The 19,002-nt window shown below is 51.0% G+C and overlaps 1 protein-coding gene across 3 annotated transcripts in view; it reads right to left on the reverse strand.

The window, feature by feature from the left end:
• Positions 1-765: 765 nt before the first annotated feature.
• The window catches only part of EGFR (epidermal growth factor receptor), a 197,330-nt gene continuing 179,093 nt past the window's right edge, over positions 766-19,002 (reverse strand). For all 3 annotated transcript variants that reach the window (XM_072791688.1, XM_072791690.1, XM_072791689.1), the window contains exons 21-28: positions 13,509-13,664; positions 12,564-12,639; positions 8,616-8,762; positions 7,069-7,166; positions 5,685-5,852; positions 5,255-5,302; positions 4,278-4,380; positions 766-3,585 (exon numbers count right to left, since the gene is read on the reverse strand). In XM_072791688.1, the coding sequence (XP_072647789.1) occupies positions 3,227-3,585; positions 4,278-4,380; positions 5,255-5,302; positions 5,685-5,852; positions 7,069-7,166; positions 8,616-8,762; positions 12,564-12,639; positions 13,509-13,664 (1,155 nt within the window). In that variant the 3' untranslated portion in view covers positions 766-3,226. The remainder of the gene's footprint in view (positions 3,586-4,277; positions 4,381-5,254; positions 5,303-5,684; positions 5,853-7,068; positions 7,167-8,615; positions 8,763-12,563; positions 12,640-13,508; positions 13,665-19,002) is intronic.

A 19,002-nucleotide genomic window follows, 5' to 3' on the forward strand; every position in this document is an offset into this window, starting at 1 on the left:
GACCTCAGGAGAGCCCCAGGGGCAGCCAAGCTTGAGAACTGGTGCTCTTTCTGCTTGTGCAGGTCACGGTTCACTTATGTCTACAGTTTGGGTGGGGGGGGAGAGCTGAAGTCCCCAGTTAAGACCTTCCAACTGACATCCAAGACCTGTCATCAACTGGAATGCGGCGTGATGCCCCCGCCTCAGGGCTCCTGGGTATAAAATCAGTCACAACGGGGACTCAGCAAATCTAGAATTTGGAAGATGCATCTTTTTCCCTTCATGGGGTGACAAGAGTGCTTCTCATAGAGGAGGAATGCCAGGACCGGAGCTTCTGTGAGGCCTGTGTGAGGGCCCTGGCCTGCTGCAAGCTTCAGCTTCCGACGCCTACTTTCCCCTGAAGTGTTGCCAAGGGCCAGGCCAGAGGTGGGGCCGTGGGGGACATGTCCGGGAACTAGGGAGGGAACAGGCTTTCTGTAGGGTCTTAGGACCTGGTGTCAACAAGGACGAATGGAAGAGAAGGGATATAAGCTTTGAACTCTGGCCAACCAGGGCCACGAAATAGAAACTCTGGTGCTCTGGGTGGGGGTGAGGGGTCCTCTGGGCATCTGCCCACAGGGATGGCGGGGGTCCCTGCCTCAGGCTCTGAGGCCTCTACGAGCCCCCCCCATCCCTCCCCGGGCAGCCACAGTGGGGACCTTTTGGGAAAACAGTCTTACGATTAAGAGGATCTAGCAACTAGATTTTGTGCAGGAAAACTGAAATACAAAGGAGAAAGAGCTCGAATAGTTTTTGCTGTTTTATTATGTTATAGTAAAATATTGCAAATTACAAAAATACTAGGATTTAACTGCTACAGTTGGACTGACATATGGTTGCTCTCCCTCATCAGTTCACTTGCTTCTTGACGAATAAGTGGCAACAAAATACGCATCCTTCTGTTTCCCTGGGCCGAATAGACGTCTCCCTAAAACGCCTGTGTGCTGAGGCGAAGCAATAACCAACGTGGCTTACTGACAATGGCACAAAAGTTTAGATCCTTAGGAATGTTTCGTCTTCTCACTGACCATTTTCCAATTCCCAGGGAGGGACCTCATGTAGGGCCGTGGGGCGAGATGGTCCTGGGCTGCACAGGACAGTACGTTAAGATGAACAAACGCAGGCTTCCTCCCACTTTACTAGCGGTCCCTCTGGCAGGTGCTTGCTTGGTCAAGCTTTCCTGTGTTGGGAGCGCACCCCCCATTCCCCCCGTGGCTAAGACCCTGGTCATGCTTTGGCCCAACGCCGCCCCCCCATGAGCCTTCCAGATCCACCAGGCTGGATCCACTCTTTCCTGCCATGTGCCTGGCCGACCTGTCTCACCTAGCATCTGTTGAATTGTTTTACGGTTTGTATTTATGAGTCAAGTCAACTTCCTTTGCTAAATTGTGAATTTCTTGGACTCGGGGATTAGGTGTTCCTTGTTTTTATACCTTCTGTGCTTACGCTGGGCTGGTATGGGTGCTTACGAGTCTCTGAAGACACAGTGGAATTAAATCAAATAGAGTTTATACTTCCAGGGGGACAAAATTCGTATTGTGGTAACAAAACAGTGGGGCCCTGATCTGAGAGTCAAGAAATACTTGACCGGCCAAAGGAAAATCTCATACGTGCGTATGGCTGAAGACATCTGGAGGCCGAAAATACTGTCTGAAACATTTTTTTCCCTGAAAAACTGGATATTGACAAAGAGTGTTGAAGACCTGTGCGTACAAAGGACTGTTGTGAACCCATCACACGTTGCCAGGACGCATGTGGTGTCCTAAATTAGCCAGATCTTCCAATGACAGGGAAATGGCTTTAAGAGGGACTTTGTTTTCTTTAAAAAAAAAAAAAAAACTCCCTGTCGATGTTGTTAAGGCATCATCATCATCACTGTCAGATTCCGATTTCGTATTTACCACTTTCATTCCACCTGTAACATGTGCCCCCGGGGCGAGGGATGTAAGTTCCTGCAGGGTGGGCCCTAAGAGCCTGGATCCTTTCATCCACGAAGGGCGAAGAGAGGCTTTGGGGGCAGCTTACCAGAAACGGGGGAAAACAAAGTACCCTTGGAGTAAAAAAACTTCTAAAGTAAAATAAAAATTATTTCCCATAAGTGGCCTAATTTGGCCATGTGGGGGCGGGTGGGGGGGGTGGTGGGAGACTGAGTGAGCTCTAGGAGGAGCATCACTTCTGCACTGGGCCGATATGGGCCCACTCCCCAACCCCCCAACGACTTGACGTATTTCCTCCGAGACTCAAATCTGGGAGCCGTGGCTGGTGCGACCTTTTGCAGCACTGTTCCATCTTGGTTAAAGGCTATAGGTCTGAACGCCGACCAAACAGGAGCTGGTCCAGGTTACGGTTTGATGTACCGTCTCGTCTACACTGACGGGGAAAGCATGCTGGAATGGAAAATTAGGTCCGATACTTAAAACTAGAAAACACTGGTCGACCGATAGAGAGTAAGTACCATGAAGAAATTTATATAAAAAGAAGTCTGAAGAAGAAGTCTACGCCTGCATTTCTTCTCCAATCAGGAAGGGTTCAAAGTGGCTTATCCTCTTGTACCTGCTATGATTTGCTACAGTATCAATCCGTCCTGCTTAGGACTCTGAGTACTCCTAGAGTTCTGTTTCTTTTTTTTTGTTGTTTTTTTGTTTTTTGTTTTTTTAATTGTCTTGCAGTGGGAGAATCTTGAAGCAGAGTCAGTGGAATCAAAGGTTAGCTGGAAGACTCTGACCCTTGCTTCTTGGTCACAGTTGAGCCTGGATCAACTCAGTGCAGCAAGTGCTATGAGCAAGCTTCTTCCCCATTGGAAAAGCCCACGAGAAATAAAATCAATGATGACAATTAAAATTGCCTCAAGGGTCCCCAAGCAATAAAATTCCTTTTACAGTTTTTTTTTTTTTTTTAAATCAAATATACCTCATCGGAAGGTGAACTTCTGCCCAAATAGACAATATTCTTGCTGGATGCCTTTTTGCGGAGGCCTCACAGTTTGAAGACAAAGGAATGGAATGTCCCAGTAACTCTTCCCAAAGTACATCCACGTAGCGGGCACATCCTGGGTGAAAGATGAGTCCATCGGAGCAAATAGGGCCAAACCAGTCAACAGGTCCAAGAGTTAATGTGGGCATGTTATCAGCACTGGAGCAGCTGCCAAGACTGGGTCCCAGGGGGCTGAAACATCTGAGACTCTTATGGCCAAGGCTATCCTCCGTGGTCACGCTCCAATAAACTCACTGCTTGGTGGCGCTACCCTCAGGTAGTCTGCATTTTCAGCTGCAGGGCCCTTAAAAATGCCATTGGACTTGGCTTCCTTGGGAAAGAAGTCCTGCTGGTAGTCAGGGTTGTCCAGGCTGATTTGGTGGTTGGCCTCCTGGGTCCAGAGGCTGGGCCTGTCGAGGACACTGTTGACGCAGGTGGGGTGGGTGTTGAGATACTCAGGGTTGTCCACTGCGTTGCTGTGGGGATTTTGGTAGTGAGGGTCTCTGGCAGGAGCTGGATTTAGAGGCTGATTGTGATAGACGGGATTCTGGACAGAACCCGCAGGCCTTTTGGGAACAGACTGGTTTATGTATTCTGAAATTGAAAAGAAATCACAGGTGAAGCAACCAGCAAAGCATCAGCCCAAGCAGGATTCCACTGTATGACTGGGACCCTGTCAATGCTCTTCCAGGAGGCAGCTGAGGGCAGGGACACCTGGGAAGGTGACTACCTTGCTGTTGCTGCAAGATACATTGCGTTCTTTTCTCTATTTCTCAAAGCAATGGGCACATTTATCTCTTGCCAATTTAAAGTTCTCAGAAGGAGAGCCTGCCTTGAGATGTACGTGTGCACACAGTATGAACGTCTGGGGCTTATAAAGCTGAGATTAGGAAAACACATGGTTCATAGGCCAAGAACCGAGCTGGGATCGAATCTGTCTCACATACACACGCGCACGCTCATAAACTCACTGACGCACACACAGTCACACCCACGCATACTCGCTCGCCCACACACACATCTTTGATGTTTGCTTCCAATTCTAGAAAATCTGCAAACTGATTCTAAAATCACACGCCTCCCGGCTGGACGTGACTTGAACTCAACACAAAGAGCCGCACGCATGCTCCATGGTTTTGTATTTCTCCGCCTCTTACTCCCTATACTGTGTCTGCAAACTCGCCACCGTCTCCACTCCTGGGTTAGCTTGAAGGAAGCCAGCGGCCTGGGCACCGGCTGGACGGGGAGGCTGAGGAGTGTGACCCTCTCCAGGGTGAGCCACTCACCGGGTGCTGGGAGGAAAGTGTCATCTATGTTGTCCTCCGTCAAGGTGCCAGTGGGGTCTGAGCTGTACCGCTGCAAGAAGCTGTCTTCTTTGAGGGGACAGGTCTGAGGGGGAGCAATAAGGCAAGGTTACTCTAGTCGGTGCTGCTCAGGCTTCAGTTTAAAAATCACCTGAGATGTTGTTAAACTGCAGATTTTGATTCAGTAGGGTCCGAGACAGGGCCTGGGACACTGCGTTTCCAGCAAGCCCCCAGGGGAGGCCCATGCTTCTGGCCCACAGACCACAGGGCAAGCGGCAAGAACTGGTCAGTGCCGTGCCGCAGAGCTTTCCGCGATGACAGGAATGTTCTATAACCTGCGCTATTCCCCACAGTCAGCAATTTAAATAGACACATGCCGGGCAACCCGGGGTGGCTCAGCGGTTTGGTGCCACCTTCCGCCCAGGGCCTGATCCTGGAGACCCGGGATCGAGTCCCACGGTGGGCTCCCTGCATGGAGACTGCTTTTCCCTCTGCCTGTCTCTGCCTGTCTCTCTGTGTGTCTCTCATGAATAAATAAATAAAATCTTAAAAAAAACAGACACATGTGGCCAGTGGCTTCTCTATTGCTAAGCATGGGTCTAGCTTAAGGCTTCATACCAAGCAACGGTATCACCTGGAAGGCTCGCTCAACACGGATGGCTGGGCTCTGCCCCCAGCATTCCTCCTTTAGTAGGTCTGGGTTGGCGGCTTGGCAGTTTGCATTTCTAACAAACTGCCCGGTGATGCTGCTGCAGCCAAGATCCACCAATCGCATTTTGAACAGCACTGCGGCCAGTGATGCTAACTGCTGGCCTTGGGGGTAGGGGTCAGGGAAACCACACAGGAAAGAACGGAAGGAACATCAAGGCTAGCTGGGATAAGAGAGGCATTTTCTGTATCAAACAGAGCCCTGATCCGGAGCTGTTCCTAATTCTGGCTTCGTAGCTGTTCGTACATACCCCATTTCGGTCGATGCAAGCCACGTTGGAACTGTTGCTGGTGGCGCTCTGAAAAAAGAACGGACGTCGTTGACCGTACGCTTGCATAGTCTCACCCGTGCCCACCGAATGCGGGCGGTGGGGTCTCACAGAGTGGAGCTAATTCAAGTGCTTCATTTTGTCTTGACCCATTAGCTTCAGAAAACAACTAGGTGTAGTTCTGATTTAATTCTGGTCCTTAGTAGCCCTAAAAGGATTATGATCCAGTCGTGGCGAGGAAGGCGATCAAATGACTAATACACTTGACTGATTCCTTCTGACTTTGGCCTGACCATTGGGTTAAAATTTACTTCTCTGTCTTTATGCTAAGTTCCACTAGGTGGGCATCATTTTCTCCAAACCATCCCCTCAAATGTGCAGACACAGCTCGAGAAGAAGCAACGTTTCGTACCAGAGAACTTAGGAGGGGGGTCCGGGAAGTGGAGGGGCTGTGGAAGAAGCCCTGCTGGGGGATGAGGTACTCGTCAGCATCCACAACATCCTCCATGTCCTCCTCGTCCATCAGGGCGCGGTAAAAATTGGAGTCTGTAGGGCTTGGCAAATGCATCCTCTCATCTCCCTGGTGCAGAGATTTTGAGACAATTAGTAAGGCCCAGAGAGATGCTGTTCCACTTCTTGGCTATTCCACTTCTGTGGAAACTGCCTGTTTGTCTTGCAATTTGGTTATAATAAAATCACCCTGGTTCCCTGAGGTACAGCTGCTTCCTTCCCTCCCCAACGTGATGGCAAAACATTAAAAATTCTTGGATGTTTAAAAGCCCCTAAAGGAAACAGAGACAGCTGAAGAGGAAGAAGGAAGGGACGAAGGAGCGGCATTTATTGAGCATGTAGAGGGTTGTTAGCTGCTGCGATATTCTGATTTATAATAAGAAATTTGTCCCTATTCCTGGCACAGAGCTCTGAAACCTTGGAGGCTCCTGAGTGATGGGGGCAGCAAAGGCGTCTTGGTTCCGCTCATGAGCGGCTTTAGGACCAGCCCTAAGTTGGTAACCAACCAACCCACAGTAAGTTGGTAACTAACTAACCCATGGTTTCCAGGGTAACCAACCCAGAGATTAGGGGGTTGAAACATTCAAGTCCATCACACCCCGTGATGTCCTGGAATGGGGGAGGTTGAATCAATCAATCACTACTGGCCACTGATTTAATCAATAAGGCCTATGTAATGGAGACTCCATAAAACCCCAAAAGGACTGGGTTCAGACAGCTTCCGGGTCGGTGAGCACATGGGGATGAGGGGAGAGACCCCCGCAGGTGTCAGAACTGCTTGCTTGGAGGTGTGTGGGAACCGCTCCCCAACACGTGCACTGGAGTCGCTAAGCAGAATCTTTAGGTGCCATGCGACGTATTTTGCAAACATTATTTCACTGACTTAATTAACACAGCCCTGTGGGTTTGGTTTCGTTGGCCTCAAGTGGTAAGTGGAGACTCAGGGCCTTGATGCCAGGTTTGCTGACACCGAAGCCCTGCTTCTCCCTCAGATGGAGGCGAGGCTCGGGCTAGCCGCGATGGAAGAGGCCACACGGACCTGAGTGTGTCTGGGCGCTAGAGTTCAGGCAGGAATGGCCAATGGGGTTGGGGGGGGGGGAGTCACAAATGAATTCCACTCCGTTTACAGGGCGTGCGGCCTTCACCAAGGCTCGCTCTAACATGTCGAGGGTTTAAGGACGGGCCCTGAGAGACAGGGAAGGGAACCCCACACACTACGGAGCACGGCGACATGTGATGCGCGTCAGAGGGACTTGTCCCAGGGGGAGCTCAGACTCATCCCGTACCTGGATGACAAGGTAGCGCTGCGGGTCTCGGGCCATTTTGGAGAATTCGATGATCAACTCACGGAATTTTGGGCGACTGTCTGCATCTATCATCCAGCCTGTGGAGGGAATGAGGGACACGGTGCGATCAGACCCCAAAAGACACATTAAAGATGACATTGCTTCAAGGAAGCATTTATGGCGAGATCCTTTGGGGAAAGTACGTGATGCAGAAACTGAACCCGTGTGCTAGACATCTAGACATCTCGCCACCCTGGCGCTGATCACAGTTTAAAGACCATGATGACACAAAATACTTGCATCAGAATGACGGGAACAGCCTCTCGTTCTCTTCGCCTGCTCTTCCTGGGGCCGGGGCTCTGGCATCACCACCCTACGTGATGGGACAGCCATGGATGCCTCACAATTTGCGAATCGCTAAGACCGTGGGACCCCGGTGAGGGGGCTCCCCGGCCAAGTCCTCACTGGACATTCACTTTCATCGATACGCACTTAGCAGTCTTGCAAGCTGCAAGCCTGATTCAATTTAGGGAAGGTTGGGGACTTTAGGACCCTCGGGGTTTGGGAACTCCACACTCCGATGCTTTCACGGCCTTACATCCTCAGTAGCCAAGCACCCAAGTGTTCCAGTGCCTTCCTTCGGACACTTGTTATTCACCAGCACGTTTGATCACACAACGATCTAAGTCTGGATTAAGCAAGCCGGAGGAACAGTGGAAATCCTTGTCTCTCTCGAGGGCTCACATCTATTTGTTATCAGCAGGAGGTCAAGCTATTTTAGGACAGACTGCTATGTGACCTTAGACGGATCACGTAATCTCTCTGGATCCCAGCTTCCTCAGCCCAAAGCAAGGAAGTTAAAGGAGGTTAGCCCTGGGGCCTCAAGTTCAGAAAGGCATTATTAGTATTTACATGAACTTGGCCCCGTCTAGACCCCACGCCACCCTGTCGTGTCTGTGCTCGTCATACGTGGAACGTGGTCTCCTGAGCCTGTGAACGTGTGCCTCTGGGGACTGATAGCACCAAGCAGGCTCCGCGCTCTGACTTTTAAAATGCTAACTTGCTATGCTGAGAAAGGCCCCTACGTAGATCTACTACTTGAAAGGCTTAGGTCGGGGCAGAAATTGTTGATTCAATCAGCCTCCTGCGCTTACTCACTGTTAGGCATTTAAAAACATTCAGTCTCTCTGGTAACAGGCTTCAAAACGTACAGCGCCTTTCTCGTTGAGCAACCCAGAGAACAGAATATTTTGGTGTCATGGCTTATGGAGGAATTTGATGTTATTTATTTGCTGGCAAACATGGGCACATGCCAGGTCACGGGGCTCAATGGGTCAAGCAAGCGCTTCCTGAGGAATGTCGGGAGAGGATATTTACAGACGTTTCTGGACTTCGGGGCCTGCTGTAAAGACTCTGACAACGTCTCTTTAGGGGATCAAAGGTCTCGGTCTTTTGCTAAGGGCAGCAGCAACCTCTCTAGGCACAACAAGGCACTCCGGGTGCCCACGACAGGCCAGGCCAGAGGAGACGGCCACAGCATCACTCACACTTGACCATGATCATGTAGACATCGATGGTGCATATGGGCGGCTGCGGGAGGCGCTCTCCCTTCTCCAGGATGGTGGAGATCTCACTTGCAGGGATACCGTCGTAAGGCTTGGACCCGAAGGTCATCAGCTCCCACACGGTGACGCCTGAAAGGGTGAAGCAGTCCGTTTTATGAATCGATAAAAAACCACACCACCTTGTAAATGTTTCTAATCTTTAAGAAACTTTGTCTCGGCGGCTTTGGGCAATGTGCTTGATGCTGGAAGCCTCACGGTACCTTCCTGTAAAGTGGGATAATGATCTTGTCTTATGGGATCGTTGTGCAGATCAAACAAGACGATGGAACTGCACCGTTCAGGCCATGCCAGGCAAACATAAGTGGCCTGCAAGCAGTACGACTTTAGCGACGGCACCATGACAACACCACCATTGTAATGACGTGGCCCATTCGGACACCTGCCCTAAGCGACTTGTATCTACGGAAGATGGAGGCCGCCCCCAAGGTTCCACGCAGCACATTTTTAAATAATAATACAAATTAGAAACCGAAAAATCCTACGTTCCTTTTAGTAAACCTAGAAACCCCATGCCTTTTATTTCAAAAATCAATCATCATGATAAAAAAAAAAGAAAAAGAAATCAAAGCAGTAGTCTTAGAATTGGGTGTTTTTCCAGACCAAGGATCCTCGCATCTCTGTGCCTCTCTTGACGGAAATCTCTGCTCTAGAAACCTGGACAGCGAGGGTGCACTGGGGTGACTCTAAGATGACTCCGGTGGGACTGAGCTGGGAGGGGTCACACACAGGATCCTGGCAGTTTCCTGATCTCCAGCTGGTCTGCTGATCCATTTTCTGGAGAGTTGGCCTCTAGATACATATTACCTCAGGTCTGCGTGGATTACCCAGAGGCCATCCCAGAACTGAGTGACCTGAATATAGAGCATGCAAGATTTTCTTTAAAAAAGATTTTATTTGGGATCCCTGGGTGGCTCAGCGGTTGAGCACCTGCCTTTGGCCCAGGGCATGAGCCTGGAGTCCCAGGATCGAGTCCAGTGTCGGGCTCCCAGCATGGAGCCTGCTTCTCCCTCCTCCTGTGTCTCTGCCTCTTTGTCTCTCTCTCTATGTCTATCATGAATAAATAAATAAATCTTAAAAAAATAAAAAAATAAAAAAGATTTTATTTATTTATTTATTTATGAGCAACACAGAGAGGAGAGAGAGGCAGAGACACAGGCAGAGGGAGAAGCAGGCTCCATGTGGGACTCGATCCTGGGACCCCGGGATCACGCTCTGAGCCGAAGGCAGACGCCCAACCACTGAGCCACCTGGGTGCCCCTAGAACAGGCAAGATTGAAAAATGAAGGAAAGAATGGTCCAGGGGCAAGGAAATAGATTCCTCTTTCTTCCTCACCACAGTGCCAATATGGACTTGATAAAAAAAAAAGATAATAATAAAATCTCATTTCCAGATCCATGAAGTCAATTAATTCTCATCTAACGAGGCTTAAATGTTATGTTTAAGCATGAGCAATGAATTCCTGCGGGAAGGAAAGCTTTTCAGGTTTTGGAACAAATGGTGAGAAAGTCATACGCAAAGCTGGTTGTGGCTTTTGGGTGGGCCTGGAATGTGGATGAGTTCTCTTTCTTTTCAACTCCTAAGTGGAACGCACAGCTTCCTAATTTATTAAAATATTTGTCTTAAAAAAATAAAAAAATAAAATATTTTGTCTTGACTGGAGACTAGAGAGTGGAGTAATAGGATTTGTTTTAAAGATATTTATTTACTTATTCATCTATTTATTTATTTGAGAGAGAGAGAGAGAGTGAGAGCGTGCGCGTGCACAAGCAGGCAGGGCGAGGGGCAGAGGGAGAGAGAGACTCTCTCAGCTGACTCTGTGCTGAGCGTGGAGCCTGATGAGGGACTTGATCTCATGACCCCGAGATCATGACCTGAGCTGACATCAAGAGTAGGACGCTGTAACTGACTGAGCCACCCAGATGCCCCGATTGGATTTATTTTTTAAACTGAAACTTGAGGTCTGTGGTTTCAATAATTCCAGTGTCCTTCCAAGGATGGCAGATTATAATCACTGGCAACCCCGTTTCCACTGAAATGAAACACCTCGGACCATGGCAGCGAGGCCGGCTTTCTGATAATGCCTGTAATCATTCACAGGTATTAAGGCACAGAGTTTAAGAGTGTTTTCATTTATGCAACAAGTGGACCAACCATGGACTGCCTGTGAGCTGGCCCCTGCCGGCCGCAGCACACAGCCCAGGAGGGAAACGCAGCTGTGGGATTCTGGAAAGGCAGGAGGGGCCAGCCCGGTTGTGATCTTACCCACCATGGTTGGAAAACCAAAGGCGGCTGTTAAGCAGAGAATTAAAAGTCTGCTATAGTTTAAAAAATATTTTTTTTGCCTGTTTTCTGGAGAACAGATGAATGTGTGCAGAACAGGAAGAGAGAAGACCTGCCCGGAGGTCCTTTGGTGGCGTCACCGAGGGAGGGAGGTGACGACGTTGATGCCTCTGGATGGGATAGGAAGCGTGTCATTTTATCCCTCTTGGGGAGTAGACCTATCTTAAAAATGACTGAACTAACAAGGCACGAGACTAGCTTTAGTTCCTTATCTCATTCATTAATTGCAGGTGGCTTGTTCACTCACAAAGATCTCTGTCTCTGCGGGGCTTGCAGTCTAGCAGAAGGACAAAAATCCCTGCAATCAACACACATTGAGAGTCTTAGGAAGTTAGGGATGCTATAAAAAATAATACTAAGTGGATGCTGTTTTTGTGATAATAACCAAATTCCTCGTAGAACGTTGTTTCAATATCGCTCGCCCCAAATACCCATTTCTACGGAGGTGGGGGTGGACCCTCCCCGTTAGCCTGGTTGCTTTAGTAGTGGGAACAGACTGACAATTCACAGATCAAGTGTGTTGGATGAGCTATTTGGTAGCCTTCCAGCAGATTGCTGGGCTCAGGAGGGCCCACTGTGAACAGGTGCAAGGACCTCACGTGGCCGTCAGTGAAAATGTACTGGTGACATGTTCTTAAATGCTGAATTTTCTTTTATTTTTATTTTTATTTTTTTAAGGTTTTATTTATTTGTTCATGAGAGACACAGAGAGTGAGAGACAAGACACAGGCAGAGGGAGAAGCAGGCTCCTTGAGGGGAGCCCGATGCGGGACTCGATCCCGGAACCCCGGGATCACGCCCTGAGCTGAAGGCAGACGCTCAACCGCCGAGCCACCCAGGGGCCCCAAATGCTGAGGCCTCTGTAGGCTCAGGGCATCCTTTGTGCAAAGCCAGTGTGGCAAGGACTGCAAAGGCGTGTCTGAGAGGAGGGGTGCAGGCCTGTGCAGGGCCATGTGGGATGTGGAGGGGGAAACAGAACCCATCCTGATGAGATGCTCTCACTAGAGCTGCAAGCAAGAACTCTTTCCCTGGCTTATTCTTTTCTCCCACAGACACCTCCTCACAGTGCACTCTCGTCAAGCCATCCTCTCTGACACACAAAGACCCCCATGCGCTGGGTCAAACGAGAGCCGCTGAGTTAGTCCATCACAAGACCCCATGTCTCTACCTGGAAACTCTTTCCCATGAGACCTCATTTGTCACCTCCCTTTGGTTCACGTCAAATCCAAGGCAAGAGGTCAGTTTTGGTTTGATGCCGCAGGTACGGGCATTTCCTAAGTCTAAGCTCTCTTGCCCTCTCTTACCCCCTCTTGACAAGGTCACTGATCCCCCTGGTGACATGCAGGATGCGAGTTGCACTCAATTTCCTTGGTCGTGTTTTCTTAGCATCGACAGCGGCTACCACGCTGTTATGAGTCATTGCCTCGGAAGAAAGCACGCAGCTGACAGAGCATGTAACGCAAGTCAACAAACACCGCAAGCCGGCTTCTTCTCAGTACACATTCATTAGCATCAAGACTTTGACTCACCGTAGCTCCACACATCGCTTTGGTGGGTATAAATTCGGTGTAAAATCGATTCTAAAGCCATCCACTTGATAGGCACCTTGGAATGATGAGAGAGAAAGTAGTAAGACACCTATTAGCTTCCCTCCGCTGCAAGAAATTAAATCATGCTGCAACAAGTGACAAGTGACGAACGTGGGGAGGCCAGGCCACCCCACCCTGATACCCCAGCACTAGTGCTCCCTCCCAGCAAGAGGGGCCAGTTTTAAATCTGATAGGAAACAGGGTTATTCTGTTGGGCCTCAGGGATGGCTTCATGAAGGTCTCAGCTGAGGGCCTCTGGGGCATGGGCCGTTCTGGTGAACTGGGTGCACCTGCTGGGGGCTGGGGGCGCCCTGTGGTCCTAACCACCCCACGCTTACGGGTGTTGCAGAGCCAGCTGCCTGGAGCCATATGGGTCAGAGTGAAACTTAAGAGGTGATTCAGAACAACCGGAGGGCCTAAGGGGGGACCTGCACCCCTCAGTGCTGGGACAGCGGCCCCCGGAGGACCCCGTCTGGGAGGAGGGGCCCAACCCTACGGGAGCCAGAGACTCTCGGGAGCTCCAGGAACAGCACGGGGAGCTGTCCCGTCTTTCTGAGACGTCCTTAAAAGCCCTGTGCTGCTAAATTAGCCGTGACACTTCCAGCTGCTCTTCTGAAGGCTGCTGCGTCCTGGTGGGGGGGGAGGCTGACACCTAACCTTGGCTCACGGTCACCCGACCATGGAGCTCAGCTCATGTTTATTGGCTCTGGCCTCTGGACGCGATAGAAACTTCTATCCTCACTCTCCCAGCAAATCCTGCTTTCAGAGCAGCTCCTCTGAAGTTGGCCCTGGCCAGACCCAGGGGTCAGCGGCGGCTGCCGTGACCTCACCCAGGCTGTTCTGAGAACGTCCCCTAGGTCGCCGCCCCACAGGCCAGCTTCTTACTTTGCCTCCTTCCGCGTGGTACTCTTTCTCCTCGGCACCCAGCAGTTTGGCCAGCCCAAAATCTGTGATCTTGACGTGCTGCGGGGTCTTCACCAGGACGTTCCTGGCCGCCAGGTCGCGGTGCACCAAGCGCCGGTCTTCCAGGTAGTTCATGCCCTGCAACACGGGGCCGCGCAGTGAGGGGCCGCCGCGACCACCGGGGCCAGGCCCGGCTCCGGCAGCGCTGCCTGGGCCGCCCGGAGTGGCCCCCACTCGGGGAGCCCATGTCCTGTTCACACCGGGTCCTAGCTGTCCCCGTCAGGGACCCCGCAACTCGCCCCTTGGGATCACCACTAACTATCCCCTGAATGGATGGACCGACACATCCACGAAGAGACAATGCGCTGCTGATTTGTTAACTTTTCTCCAACCAGTTGCTCAAGCTTTAAACCCAGATGAACCAAGTATTCGAGGGCGAGGACAGAGCAAGACGTCTGCTGATGGGCTGAGAGCTGGCTGGAAGCTGGTGTGGACCGTGGCCGCCGCGCCCCTGCCCCGTGTCACCTCCTTGCACTTGGCTGACCTGCAGAGCAGGGAAGGCAAGGCCGCTCCCGGGCTTCTCAGTGCTGGGAGGCCACACTGCCCTCATGCTCCTCTGGGCCACCGACCTGAGCTGCTACCAACGGTGAAGATTTTTTTTTTAAGATTTTATTTATTCATTCATGAGACACACACATAGAGAGAAGCAGAGACACAGGCAGAGGGAGAAGCAGGCTCCATGCAGGGAGCCCGATGTGGGACTCGATCCTGGGTCTCCAGGATCACGCCCTGAGCTGAAGGCAGATGCTAAACCACTGAGCCACCCAGGGATCCCCCCGCTTTGTAAAATTTGAAATCACATGGATACTGAATTTCCTTTTATAAGGTGGCACTTCCTACCCCCTCTTCAGTCACCTCCCCGACTTGGTTGCAATCAGAACCACTGCTGAGAGAGAGAGAGAGAGAGAGAGAGAGAGAGAGAAACAATACCCGAGAAGCACCCAGGGCAGTGCCTGACGTGTGCACCCCCAGAAGTATGCCCCCTCGACTCGGGTCTTTGCCCACAGCTTTCTTGGTGACCGTCATGAGCGCTTCCTGCTGGCAGGGCCTCTACTCCTGCTTGCTCCACGCCTGCCCAGCTCAGCCAGGCTCCCTGGGACCCTACCAAGCTCCGACCTGTTGACATGAGCTTGGCGGCTCCACCTCCGTGCAGGGCCAGGCTGGCAGGCCGGAGAAGCCGTTCAGTTCTGCAGACGTCTTATGTCTGTACCACATTCTCTGCCACTAACTCACAAATGTCCCTCTCTCTCCAGCCAGAGGCATGGACCACGCTTCCAACGTCCTTTACGGCGGACGCTCAGGTGCTCTCCAGTAAAGACAGGCACAGAGATGCTCACCGAAGAGCACCAGATGGAAACAAGTGGGCTTCACCCACGCTGCTTTACTCCCCAGCTTTTCTGTAGCTCTGGAGGGATCGCCACGTTAGGGAACTGCAGGGAGAACCTGTGGGTGAAGACGGAGTCCCAAATTTCCTGGCAAATTCTTTGCTTCCTTTCACGGAGCTATTAGGTGAAAATTCGTAGTGAGGTGAAATCAGAAGCTCTCTTTCTTTCTGGAGCAAAACTAACGATCGGAGGAAACTAGGATCTTAGGAAGATGCCACCAAGAATTAGCCTGTGGGGGCTATGTTGGAGGTCTTTCTTTTTCTTTCCTTGGACTAAGATGATTGATTCCCATGTCTCTCTTCTCCCCTGGATTATCCAGAAAGTTCCTGAATGCTTATGATGCGGTTTGATTTCAGTGTTCCCCTTCTAAGATCCCTCAGATGCTGCAAAATATGGTTAGCAGGGCTCACGTCTACTCAAGAGGAAACTAGCAGGTTCCCTCTGGCACAGCGCTTCCAAATTAGGGATTATTATTTAGGAATGGCATGTGGGGAGCTGAGAGGGAAGGAGCAGAAGCCCAGAGAACTCCTCCAAACAGAGGACCAACTTGACTTCCTACTCCCTGTCACCTCCCCCCATGGCCCTTCACAGGGGGCTCCATTCATGAGCTTCCGCTTCTCCTTTGCTTCCTGGGACCCTGCTCAATCCTCCTGTCTCCTATAAAAGAGTAAGGCCTCTATTTATTAAACACGGTGCACTCTTACCCATTCAAAACGGGTTAATTGTGCTTGGCCTCTTGCCTGGTTAGGCGCAACATCTGCATTCCAGGCTGTATTAGCTCATTTGCTCTCTTTCCTTCCTTCTCTCTCTCTCTCTCTCTCACCCGTTTTTCTCTTCTTCCTTCCACCCTGTGTCGCTGGCCCCGCTTCCTCAGCCATTTCCCAAGGACGTCCTCGGCAGTAGGCACTGTGGAGGCACATCCACAGAGTAATAGGGACAGATAAGTCCGGGACACTTGGGAACCAGTCAACCTTGCCTTATCCCTTCTGCTTTATTTCAAATTTGTGTTTTCTGAGTTCACAAAGGGGGACTTCAGAGGGAATTTCCAGCCTTGTTTAACTACCATCTCAAACGTATCATTCGGCCTCTTTTATTTCAACGCCCCACAACCTGCACACCGGACACATTTTCACCAAAGTGTTGAAAAATGAATGAATGAATGAACGAACGAATGAATGAGGGAGTGATGTAGCAGGTGACTGTTTTGAGCAATGATGATGTGCCAGGCGTTTCCAACACATCTTCTAAGAAGCCCCCTCTGGAGCTGGAGCCCTGGCATCAGCCTTGAGAGCCATCGCGAGGCCGGAGGCTGGTCAGACCAAGTGCTCGGAGGCCTTAAGACCACTATGGGGTCCCTTGCTTCCTGCTGGGGCCTCCAAGCGCAACTTGCCTGCTGGCTCAAAGGCTGCTTGAGGTGTCAAAAGAAACTCCAAATAAGCAAAAGACCCCACAGCCCAGCACCTCGGTCGTGTGCCACTGAGTCCATGTCATTATGTAAACCTAATAAATTGACCTGAGCCCCACTTCCACCCCTTGGGTCTGTAAAGGACAACTTTAATACACTGTGACGTTTTTGGAGAATATCAGTCTTCAGGGACGGCTTGGGAAAGAGCCCTTTACATCTGGGGAGCACACAGCTAATCAGCCAGAGGGGTTTAAATCAGAGAGGATCTGGAGGCGGCAGGATTAGGCTCGTTTGAGCTTAGATAAAACCCTGTTCATCAGTCTCTGTCCCACACCATAGAGGCAGTTTAAAAGGCCATCTCAGTGCCCAGCAAAGTTATATTTTAACCAGTTCGCAAAGATAAGAGCCTGATAAGAGCCCCTCTAGGCGGAGACACCACAGGAAGCAGCACCAGGGCCTCCTGGGAAGCTCATTTCCTGATTCCTCTCAGATCATCGCTTTAATTTAAATCAACGTATTTATTTCTGTTACTTACTCCAGGACAGCTAGGATGGATTTTAAAAGGTTCGAAGGGAATCTGAAGAGCACCTCAAAGTTACAAAGGAGAGAAGCACAGGGATGTGCCTCACACGGATACTAAAGATCTTTCTGGCACAACATCCACGAAGAAGAAAGGCCTGGGGGTGGCTGGCTCTGATGTTCACAGTCTCCGTTTTCCGGAGGGCTGCAGCGTCTTGTCCTCTTGGGAGGAGGCCAGGGTGAGAGGCTGCAATGGGATCCCTCTCTGTTCTGTTTCATAAACCGCCATGGGGAGGAGTCGGGGGGAGCAATGACTTCGTGAAGACAGCAGTGGCACCAAGCAGGGAGTGGGGGGCCCGCAGATGGTTTGGGCAGAGCTAAATCAATAGTAGGCTCCCCCTCCCCGGGCTCCTGCCCTCGGAAGAGGCACAAAAGTATCAGAATTCCCGATCCCAGACAGCTCGTGTGGCACCAACACCCTCCTGTGAGGGGGCAGCCAGGCTCACCAAGAGTGTGGACTTGGGAGCCAGGCTGCCTGGGGTCCAATCCTGATTTGTGCTACTTACTAGCTCAAGAGCCTGGCAAGTTTACTTAAACACCCCTGTGCCTCAGTTTCCCGGTATGTAAAGCGGGCTAATCAGATGGTTAAGTAAGTTTATCCACGCAGCACGCAGGATGGGGCCCGGCGAGCGTCTTCCACAGGGACTGGTGATTGTCAGGGTTTCCTTCTAGGTCACCCCCCTTCCCCATCCATTGGCTGTGAGCTTGAATGAGGTTGCTAGCCCACCTCACCTGGACTCCAGCCACCCCCCACCCCTACCCCCACCCCCTGGAGAGTTTGATCACAAATAGATTCCCGAGAAGAGCCCTTTGCTTTCGTGGTGACACTGTCTCCTTGTGTGGGGTTGTAGGGCCCCTCGGGGGCTCCGCTCGTCCTCCCCAGCCCTCCCTCCCTGAGCAGCCCTCAGCATCTCTCAGGCACCGAGCCACTCTGCATCCTGGCCACCCGGATGGTCACCTCTCACTGATGGGGCAGGGCCTTTCCCTCACATCTCCGGCACAGAACTCTCTAGGCTAAGACACAGGCTGGCTTGCCTGCTCACCTCTACCACCCCCGGTGGCTCCCAGCACCTGGCACCTGGCTGACAGACCGAGCACCCCCCTCCACCCCAACTGACCCCTGCTGGTCCCCGTGTGCCCTTCCCAGCGGCCTGGGGAGCCTAGGCCTCCAGGTACCCAGCTCTCCTGCTCTGACCACTCACTCCCCGCAGCGCTCCTGGCTGTGTGGATCTGTTTCCCTCACTGGCTTGTAAGTTGGGGAGATAAGAAATTTCATCTTCTTTACATACGAATTTCACCCAATTCCTAACACTGGCAAATGAATGCCCAAGAGTTCACTAAATGAAATACCTAAAAGTTGATACTCTTGATATTTTAATACCACGGTAACTTCTGGCTTTTGGATGACATACTGCACAGGGACCATTCAGGTTGATTCAATTCCACTGTAATCTTTTATGGGCCATTTAAGAATAGATTTAAAAAAATAATCCAAGTAACTGAAAAGCCTGGTAATGGATCTGCCATTTGGCTTTGTCACTGAGCTGTCTCGTTGCCTAGGTGTTGATCATGCTTGGCGGTGGAATCAGCTCCGATGAGTCCTGCTTTCTGAGGATGGAAGCAGAGGCCGGCGGTGAATCGGCACCGTTGGGCTGCATCGTGAGCCTCACCTCCTTTTCTAGTTCCTTGTCTGGTATGATTTTCATTCATTCATTACCCCCCCTGCTCATCTGTTACGACTGCAGTAGAGTCTGTCAACATGGGCTTCACAGCAGGGCACTCAGGAAGGAACACAGGTGGCCAAACCAAGTAATTCTGTGCACTTAAATAAATCCTTCGAACTGACAATTTTTAGGTTTGTCCTTATTAAACTGTATCTCCTGGACCACCTTAAACACCATTTGGTGCACATACAGTTGTGGTCAGAGAGAGCCTCGGTCTCCTGCCATCTGTCTCCAAACCTCTCCAGGGCTGGATCGCAGGGATCCTCATTTTCCGTCAACTACCTGAGAATTCAATTCTGTGAGATCTTGATCTGGGCTAGGTG

This window comes from Canis lupus, chromosome 21 (genome assembly GCF_048164855.1).
Source record: "Canis lupus baileyi chromosome 21, mCanLup2.hap1, whole genome shotgun sequence".
Taxonomy (NCBI): domain Eukaryota; kingdom Metazoa; phylum Chordata; class Mammalia; order Carnivora; family Canidae; genus Canis; species Canis lupus.